The sequence below is a fragment of the Odocoileus virginianus genome, chromosome 16 (assembly GCF_023699985.2).
Source record: "Odocoileus virginianus isolate 20LAN1187 ecotype Illinois chromosome 16, Ovbor_1.2, whole genome shotgun sequence".
NCBI lineage: Eukaryota > Metazoa > Chordata > Mammalia > Artiodactyla > Cervidae > Odocoileus > Odocoileus virginianus.
The window spans coordinates 18,281,120-18,291,623 of record NC_069689.1 but is presented as its reverse complement, the minus strand read 5'-3'; the positions used below and the strand labels follow the sequence as shown (position 1 = coordinate 18,291,623).

At 41.0% G+C, this 10,504-nt stretch overlaps 1 protein-coding gene across 2 annotated transcripts in view; it reads left to right on the top strand.

Moving 5' to 3' along the window:
* Positions 1-561: 561 nt before the first annotated feature.
* UNC79 (unc-79 homolog, NALCN channel complex subunit) overlaps positions 562-10,504 on the top strand; it is a 270,926-nt gene continuing 260,983 nt past the window's right edge. The window contains exon 1 of one of the 2 annotated variants that reach the window (XM_070477922.1): positions 562-1,145. Coding sequence is in view for 1 of the 2 variants with exons in the window: in XM_020875952.2 (XP_020731611.2) it covers positions 1,309-1,330 (22 nt within the window). In the remaining variant the exon portion in view is untranslated. Of the gene's footprint in view, positions 1,146-1,223; positions 1,331-10,504 lie in introns of those variants that run through there. The other variant, XM_020875952.2, reaches the window with a different exon arrangement.

Genomic DNA, 10,504 nt, shown 5'->3' with positions numbered 1-10,504 from the left:
GAAATTATTTGAATTAAGAATCGTCATAATGATTGGCACTTGTACAGAACTTTCATTTTAAAAGGACTTGGACATCCATTTTATCATTTGACCCATCCCCTAACTCTTTCAGAGACTGTAGGTTTTATTGTTCCCATTTTACAGAAGAAGCAACTGAGACTTAGTGAGATTAGGATTAGTCCTAGAATGAGTAAGTGGTAGGGCTGAGTCTTGAATCTGATTCTTCCTGACTCCAAGTCCAGGCTCAGAGAGAGTGTCTTTCCACGCTGTACTTGAGTATTTAAGTATTTTTCCTATTAATATGCTTAATGCGTGTTTCCATCGCCTTCTTTTTCTAATGGCTTCGTTTGGTTTCCCAGCAGAGGTTCTTCCTAAGAGGAAGAGGGTGCCTGTCTCCCTCCTGGGTGGTTGCATGGGCGCACAGCTGGTTCCTCCTGTTTCCGATCTTGCATTTCCCTTTTCTGTGTCCTTTCAGCTTCACTCACCATCGGAGGAAATCTCCTCCTTCCCTAGACTCGACTTCTAAAGTCTTCTCACAGCCCCCTGGCATTGGGACCTCCCATCTTAATCACCCGCAGGAGAGCCCATCTGAGAGGGGAGACAGAGGGCACGGACCGCAGCACGCCGGGAAGCCATGCTGAGGGTTACTTCTGCATTTCCTTCCTCGCGGTCCTCAGGAGCATCCTCGCCACCCTCCGGCCCCGGCTCTCTCCAGCCCGCCCCGGATCCGCCTCCCTCTCCTTCCTCTAGGAGGCTGAGACCAAGCGTGGGACGCACCTGTGTCCCTCTCCGGTCACCCCGTTGAGGCATCGGGGGCTACTCCCGAAGCAGGATTTACAGGCCCGGAAAACGCCAATGGGAGATCCAAATGGTCGGGGACTCCGGCACTTTAAGAGGCTTTTCTCTGGGAAACACCCGTCCCCTCCGTGCGCCTTATGAATGGAAATACTCCTCCCCCGGTCGAGCCCATTTTCCCCGTTTCACCAGGAGCCGCAGCTCGCTCTCTTCTTTCGGTCTCCCCGCCCACATCAACGCGGGCAGCTCCAGGAGGGGACGGACAGGAAGCCTTTGGCCGCCTATTAAATCCCACCCATTTCTCCGGGGGCGATTTCCTAACCTTCCGGGACCGAATTCTGCAATTTGATGTGCGTTTTGTCCGAATGGTAGCGACACGGGCCTAAGGGAGGGGGAAAGCGAGGGGGTGGGGGGTGGGGGGTATGCGCTCTTTTCCTCGCAACATCGCTGGCGGAGCGAGGGAGCTCACACGACACAGATTTTGGGGCAAAGCCTTTCCATCTGGACAGCACCATGTCCACCAAAGCGGAGCAGTGTAAGTAGCAGCCGGCCCGGCGTTCCGGCCCGGCCTCCGGCTGGGAGCTATTGCAGTTGCGGCGTTTGCGGCTGCTGGGAGACCTTGGCATCGTGCTGGTGCGGGGGTGGGGGCTGAGGTTGGGGCGGGTGGGGGGATGGGGGGTGCAAGAGAAGGTGGGGGAGGGTGGACGTTAATGGGAACGCGGCGCTGTCCCCGGTGCTGAAAAATTATGCGGGCTTCCTCGGCTGGTGGTGGGGTTTCGCAAGACTGAAAGACCCTGCGAAATGAAATTAAAATGGGGTCATTCTTGAGGAAAAGAGGCCTCGTATCTTTCAGATAAACATTTCAGTATCTGTTGTTGGAGTGGGGGAAGGGGGGCAGCGGCAAATCAGGGGCGGGGAACTGTCAGTGCAACCGAAGCCTGCCTGGCCTTCTGAGCATGCCCAGTTCTCGGCGCTGGAGCCTTAGGGGAGTTTGAGTCTGCAGTTTCCACTTTGGGCTGGAGAGGCTAAAAGGCAGAGGAGGGGGAGGGAGCCGGAAGCCAGGCAGAATGCTCGATTCAGTGTGAGAAAAAATCAACAACATTAGCACTAATGCTGAAACTAGCCCCAACCATAGGTTAAAGCAAGAGTCAGTGCTGGCAAGAAAGGGAAAGGGGCTCTGGGAAAACGATCAAATTGTGTTTCCAAAGAGGTTTCTTTTGTAGGGCAGCTCACACAAACTATAACAAATAGCAGGGAGGTTTTAGTTGTCCCAGTCATGACTGGCTGTGTGTTTGGTTGGAAACAGCCTGCTAACTCCTTGTGGACAGAGGAAGTTTCTGATCTGTTTCCTATAGCCTCTCTTTTTCAGTGCACATTAGTAGGCCTTTGGTATGTACTTGGTAGGCTGATTATCATGTAACCTTTTCCTGAGTGCACTTGAAGCCTTCCGGAACTTAAACTTCTGTAAATAAAAGGTGTTTTTTACTAAGCAATGCTTTTGAATTTTTAACAAATATACCAAAACCTGTTCTTGGCATTGACTCTTCTTTCAAAGCAGTTATATTGCTAATGCTGTTACTGCTTAAAAGTCTTTTAAATTCTTCTTTGGAATGACTATTAAAACCATTTTGTGAAATGCTGAAAACAGTAGTCTCAGTATTTTGGGGCAGTAGCTTGTGTTTGATAAAATGCACTGTGTCACTTATTCACCAGGTAGATTAAATTAACTGAAGACTCAAAGAATTCCCAGATCAATGGTTCATTAGAGATCCTTTATGTTCACCTACCATCGAGTGCGTGTACCTTTATATAAATTTTTGTTTGTTTATTTTTGGAATCTGGACTACCTGAGTTTGGATCCTAGTTCTGCTGTTTACTATTTGACCTTGGGCAAAATAATCGAGTTCTTTGAACTTTATTTCCTCATCTGTAAACCTGGGGTAGTAATGCCAATGGGATTGTTGTGATTATAAATGAGAGAATATATATAAAATGTTGAGTGGTGAGTCAAGCATATAGCAAGTACTCAATAAATGATAGTTATGATACTGACAGCTTTTCCCCACTTATTAGTTCATCTCTTCTAAATCATTAGGAAGTTCTTTTGTGATTTTTTTTGGCCTATTTTGACAAGTTAAATCTAAACCTCAAGGATAAATTTTGCTTCTACAGAGGTTTTTGAAAAAATTGGATGCATTATATCTTGAGTAATGGTAACACAGTTGGAATTGGTACAGAACTTCCCATGTGAGAATATCACTCCCTTGAAAATTTTATTTTAGTACCTGTCATTTGCTTTTATAGTTACATATTATATAAGTAATATCAGGTGAAAGCCAGTGAGTATTACTGTCTTCTTCCTTGTTATATTTTGAGATGCACTGGATTCTTTGTCTTGTTTGTTTCCTGGTCAGTTAATGCCAAGATGAATATAATCTGTATTTAACTTGGTTGTGTAGTGCACATAGTATGTAGTTCAGGTAATTTAGAATTTTTGTAAAATCAGATTTTTTTTTTTTCATTAGCAGATGATGGTAAGGATGCCATATTTGAAATTAGAACATGTGGATTTGAGTTTTTCACGCTCTTCTGATTAACTGTGAGACACAATTAGCTGGACAATTAACTTAATAGTTTTGTGCCTCAAAGTTTCCATCTGTGAAGTAAGGAGTAGGAGTAGCAACTATCTTTGTTAGCTGCTAGCATTTTGGAGGGCAAAGGAGGTAACATGGGACTAGGTTGTGAAAAGGATAAGGATGCTTTGGGTGTTTTTAGGTATCTTTATTCAGGGTGAAGGGAAGTTAAGAATCTCTTTTCTGTCTCTCTTATATGTACCAACATGAATGAGTTGACACTCTAATGCACATTATATACCTGAATGTAGAGCAGACACTTGAAAGGCTGTGTGGCTGCTGTTTGCAAAGGGTGACTACTTTTTAACAAAGAGAAGTTGCAAATCTGTGATATTTTATTCTTGGACTCAGTAGGAGTATGGCTAGGAGGAGGGGGAAAGAGCAGGGATTTTTCTGTCTGTTGGATGTGAAGACCACCGGAACGAGAATAAGTTCATTTCTTGTCTGCATTCAGAAGCGTGCACAGTACCACTTGCCTAAGGACTAAGGGGGTTGGAGGCTTAATGCAGTGTCAAAATATTATTTCTGTTATTTTTCTTTCTGTGGCCTCTTGATGTAGGTAGAGGTTTCTTTGGTACAGGAAGTGGACATAGTTTGGTTGAGCTGTCAAGAGGAAGTACTTGCATTTCAACCAAACAAATTACGTGACTTACCTTTGAAATGTAATGTATCCCAGATGTGTGAAAGATGATTTTATTTTTATGTAGTAGCATTTTCTTTCATAAAATAAATAATAATGATCAAAGAGAGGCTATGTATGTATAGTTAAGACATAGTTTGGGGCCTGGTTTTATACATTCAATCAGTTTCCTATGCAGTGCAGAACATCCTAACAGAAGGTGAAAGCTGCCTAGTAATTTCCAGGTGATTGCACAGTTACAACTTTTTTCCTCCAAATGCTGCGTTTTTTTGTTTGTTTGTTTTAAAGTGAAACTTCATTGTAGTGAAAATATTGGTGTGGCTGATATAGAATGATAAGAATTTGTAGTTCTTTTATTTGGGATTCTGAAGAGGAGAAAGAGGAATCCACTTCCCTAACCCCCAGTTTTTCCTGTCTTTTAAGAGTTAAAATTGCCCAATCTGGGACTTTGGGTGTACTCGTTCAAGAAAAGCTTTCTTTTGATAACAGCAGAAGTTAAAAAGAGTCAGGATTGTAGAATCAGACTGCTGCTTGGGTTTAAATCCTAGTTCTGCTTCTTACATTCTCTGTGACCTTGGACAAGTTAACTCAACCTTTCTAAACCTCAACTACATTATTCATAAAATGGGGATAGTCATAGTTGTTGTGAAGATTAAATGAGGTGATCCATGAAAAGTGCATAGCACAGAATCTTGACATACAGTAAATTAGTAAATATTCGTATTCATGCTCAGTTGCTCAGTTGTGTCCGACTCTTTGCAACCCATGACTGTAGCCTGCCAGGTTTCTTTGTCCATGAGATTTTTCAGGCAAGAATACTGGAGTGGTTTGCTGTTTCTTCCTCCAGGGGATCTTCCCAACCATAATAAATATTAGTTATTATTATTAGTATCATCAAGTATAAAACCTTGTGCTTACTGCTAAAATAAGGATTTATCATGTTTGGCTCTAGCCCCCCAGAGTGCAGCAGAAAAAAAAGAATAGCCATTTTTTAAATGGTATATAGCCTATTAACTATTTTTTATTATCCTTTCTTTGTCTCCAAGTCTCTTCTATAGCAATCAACCTAATCCATTTTGAATGGGAGGGAATCTCTGCATGACAATTCCTTGACTTGATATATCTAGCAGAGAACTAACTGATCATCTATACAGAACACTTCTAAGGCAGGAATTGCCTATCCATCACCTTTTGTATTATGATGACAGTGTAGCATCTGGTTACATAAATCACGTACATAAATATCCATCAAAACATTTGTCAAATTTGGAAATTAACCTGCTGATACTTTGTGTATAAACTTACTATAGTAATTACAGAAATATGAATGTGTGCCATTTTTAAAGTGTTTACCCTATTCAACATATTTATACTGATAACTAAAAATCTTTTGATTACATCTAAACAAACATTTTAAGAGTATAGCTAATTAGCACTATGATTTGAAGTTGAACTTGCCCCATCCCTTACATATTTAAGGGTTATGCTTGGAGAAATCAAAAGATAGTTTTATTTATTTTTATTATATTATTTGATAATATGACTAAAATATAAAAGCACTTTTTTGAATAGCACTGCAACCTGTAGCCATTTAGAAGTCTTAGCACAACATTGCTAACTTCTTATAGAGGGAACTATAGTTTTATTCACATGTGTAAAAATTAGAGTGTGGCTATTAATCATGTATGTGGTCGCAAAAAGAGCATCTGGTTTTCAGCTCTGATTTCTCTTCATGGTTTGACACTAACTTTTCTATTCCCTATTTAAACTCTCCCTTTCTTCTTCTTTGCCGACTGTTGCTATTCAGATTTTTTTCTTAGGGCTACCTTTCTTCTCCTTATCTTTTTTAAAAAAATGTTTATTTATTTAGACGTATGGGCTTTCTCTAGTTGTAGTGTGCTGGCTTCTCATTGCAGTGGCTTCTCTTATTGCAGAACATGGGCTCTAGGCATGCGGCTTTAGTAGTTGTGGCTCGCAGGGTCTAGAGTGAGGTCTAGTAGTTGAGGCGTAAAGGCTTAGTTGCCTTGCAGCACGTGGGATCTTCCCTGCCAAGGAATCCAATCCATGTCCCCTGCACCAGCGGGTGGATTCTTTTCCACTGGACCATCAGGGAAGTCCTCTTCTCCCTATCTTTAAAAACAGGATTCTGTCATTAGTCTTGTTTTCCTTTTTCAAATCTCACGGATTCTTTCTCTCATTCACTCTTGAGGTACCAACTCTCACTTCTATGTCGATGACAGTCAAATTCAGTTTCCTAGTCTAAACGTGTTTCTTGGCCTCTGTCCCTATTCAAGCAACTCAAACCCGTATGCATTGTCTTTGGTCCTAAACTTGTAATTCTTTTTTATAGTACTCATTTTGGCAAATGGCACTATGATCTATGCGTTCACCTAAGTCAAAAAATTGGGAATCTTCCTAAACTTCCCTTGTGTGTATGTGTGCTCAGTCTGACTGTTTGCAACCCTGTGGACTATAGTCCGCCAGGCTCCTCTGTCCGTGGGATTTTCCAGGCAAGAATACTGGAGTGGGTTGCTATTTCCTTCTCTTAGGAGATCATCCTGACCCAGGGATCGAAACCAATGTCTCTTGCGTCTCCTGCATTGACAGGCAGATTCTTTACCCCTAGCACCACATAGGAGGTATTATGTTCATATCTGTGTCTTCAGCATGTAAATCATTGTCTATGGCACAGAGTTGCACAAAAACTGTTTCTGGAATAAGTAAAAATGGTTGAAGCTGAAGTAAGTGTCTTCTATAAAGAAGGATTACAGGGACTTCCCTTGTGGTCCAGTGGCTGACTCTGTACTCCCTATGCAGGGGTCTGGGTTCCATCCCTGGTCAGGGAACTAGATCCCACTTGTAGCAACTAAGTTCACTTACTGCAACTAAGACACAGTGCAGCCAAATAAATACATTTTTTTTTTAAGGATTGCATAATTACATCTCTGGATATCATTCATTTGAAGAGTTCATATTTTCATTAATATGAGGTTCTATATTATATACAATTTTCACATACTTTCCAAATGGATTTACAAGTAGTTAAAAATATAGTTAGCAAAAGTACTTAAAACATATTTGCTATATCAAATTTTATAGTATTTCATTACAGCTGATGCTTTTCCTGAATGTTCATTGTATTTTTGGTTCTTTCTCCTAGCTAAAATTTTCTCTTAATACATTTGGCTTAATAATTATGATTCCTAATTGGTAGGCTATCTTATCGCACAGCAGCTTTTTTTTTAAGATAAAGTGACAATACATCTGAAGTCAGGGACTCTTTGTGTTGTAACTTGGATCCTTTGATAACATATATGTTCAAGTTTTATGTGGTGATTACTCAATTAATAAAAAAGCTTTAAGTTGGGATTTTCATCTTACAGTGTTATGTTGGAAATTCACGTGTATTTATTTCTCTTATTCTGAAAAGATATTAGTAGCTCAGCATAAATGAACACATATATTGGCTTAGAGATGAAATGTTTATTGCATCAAAAGCTACCTTAAGCAAAAATGTATACTTATCAATAAGCTCATTTCCTGTAGTATGGAAAGCTCAACCATTTCATTTAAAATTTTTAGCTTTTTTTTTTTTTTCAATCTATACATTCCATTTCTGTCTGGTTTTTCTCTCCTTTTGGACATTTCTCGAAAGGACAACACTTCTAAACAGCGTCTCATTTCCTGTTTAATGTGGGATTAAAATTGGAGGGAAATCAGCCTTTTAGATTATATTTCTTCATTGTTTTCAGAAACTTGATTTGACACTAGGACAAAACCTAAAGGATGTGTTTGTAGAAACAGGCACTTATATATATGTGTGTGTGTTTATATACCTACACATTTATATATATAATGCTACTTGCATTTTAAGAAGAAATGAGCTTGCCTCAGAAGTGACAATAGATAACTCCAAATCATGAGCGCCAAAGAATTGATGCTTTTGAACTGTGATGTTGGAGAAGATTCTTGAGGGTCCCTTGGACTGCAAGGAGGTCCAACCAGTCCATCCTAAAGGATATCAGTCCTGGGTGTTCATTGGAAGGACTGATGTTGAAGCTGAAACTCCAATACTTTGGCCACCTGATGTGAAGAACTGACTCATTTGAAAAGACCCTGATGCTGGGAAAGATTGAGGCAGGAGGAGAGGGGGATGATGGAAGATGAAATGCTTGGATGGCATCACTGACTCAATGGACATGGGTTTGGGTGGACTCTGGGAGTTAATGATGGACAGGGAGGCCTGACGTGCTGTGGTTCATGGGGTCGCAAAGAGTTGGACATGACTGAGTGGCTGAACTGAACTGACTGAATCATATAACCAATTTGCCTTGTCAGAGTTACATATATTTGAATCTTATGATCTCTAGAAAGGATAGTTTAGATGTCTATTGTTTGTGCCTAATATGTATTAAGCACTTTGACATATATTAGTGTAATTCATTCTCACAATAGTTTTGAGAGTCAAATGTTATTGTATTAGTGCTCTGGTTTTATGTCTTAAACATTCCTCAGATCTCTCACTTCCTATTAATTCTTACTGTCACCATCCTAATTATGGGATTCATCATTTCTCTATTATTACAGCCTTTTAATTTATCTCCCTGTGTCTGCTTTTGTCCTCATCAAATCTATCCTTACATAGTTCTCTTAGTAATCCATCTGAAATATAGAGGCTTCCATGTCATTCTCATCATTCTTTTCTTTAAAACCCTTCAGTAGCTTCCTATCATGTTTTACCCATGTTAGAGCTCCACCTCTTTGGGAGTTGGGTGAGCTCTTCCTAGATGGTTAGACTGTATACTATATATGTAGAATTTTTGTTGTTCAGTCGTTAAGTCATGTCTGACTCTTTGCAACCCCATGGCCTGCAGCACACTAGGCTCTTCTGTCCTTCTCTGTCTCCTGGAGTTTTCTCAAACTCATGTCCGTTGAGTCAGTGATGTTATCCAACCATCTCATCCTCTGCCACCCCCTTCTCCTTTTGCCTTCAATCTTTCCCAGCATCAGGGTCTTTTCCAGTGAGTTGGCTCTTTGCATCAGGTGGCCAAAGAATATGTAGAATAATTCCTCAATAACATTGGGTGATAACATGACTTAGTTTTGAGGCACTTTTTACATTACATTTAAAAATGCATTCCATATCCTTCTTATTTCCTCCTTTAAATGTGACACTTGAAAAAGACTCAATGCCTTATACATACCTTCGCTAGTGCAGAGTTATTGTTCAGCTACTCAGTCGTGTCGGACTCTTTGCAACCCCACGGACTGCAGCACCCCAGGCTTCCCTGTTCTTCACCATCTCCTGGAGTTTGCTCAAACTTACCTCCATGGAGTCAGTGAGCCATCCAATGATTCATTCTCTGTCATCCCCTTCTCTTCCTGCCTTCAGTCTTTCCCAGCATCAGGGTCATTTCCAATGAGTTGGTTCTTGGCATCAGGTGGCCAAAGTATTGGAGCTTCAGCCTCAGCATCAGTCTTTCCAATGAATATTCAGGGTTGATTGCCTTTAAGATTGACTGTTGATCTCCTTGCTGTCCGAGGGACTCTCAAGAATCTTCTCCAGCACCACAGTTTGAAGGCATCAGTTCTTCAGTGCTCAGCCTTTTTTATTGTCCAGCTTTTACACCCATACATGACCACTGAAAAAAATCATAGCTTTGACTGTACAGACCTTTGTAGGCAAAGTAATGTCTCTGCTTTTTAATATGCTGTCTAGGTTTGTCATTGCTTTTCTTCCAAAGAGCTATATTTCAAAATGTAAGGATCTCTTTAGCTTTATGTATTATAATGTGGAGCCTCTGATCTGCTGAAACTGCTAGATCTTTTCCATAGGAATACCTGTTAAGCCTGTTTTCCTTCATTCTCCATGTTGTAGTAGGAAGAGATAGAACTTGGCTGAACCCTGTATTAGTTTCCTAGGGCTGCTGTAACAAATTACCACAAACTGGGTGGATTTAAACAAGGGTAATTTATTCTCTCACAGTTCTGGAGGCCGTTGTTGTTGTTCAGTCACTAAATTGTGTCCAACTCTTTCTGACCCCGTGGACTGCAGTACTCCAGGCTTCCCTGTCCTTCACTGTCTCCTAGAGTTTGCTCAAACTCATGTCCGTTGAGTCAGTGATGCCATCCCACCATCTCATCCTCTGTCGTCCCCTTCTCCTCCTGCCTTCAATCTTCCCCAGTATCAGGGTCTTTTCCAATGAGTCAGCTCTTTGCATCAGGTGGCCAAAGTATTGCAGCTTCAGCATCAGTCCTTTCAATGAATATTCAGAGTTGATCTCCTTGAGGATCGACTGGTTTGATCTCCTTGCTGTTCAACGGACTCGCCAGAGTCTTCTCCAGTTCAAAAGCATCAATTTGTTGGCACTCAGCCTTCTTTATATTCCAACTCTCACATCTTTACCTGATTACTGGGCTGAGAGTCCAAAGTAAA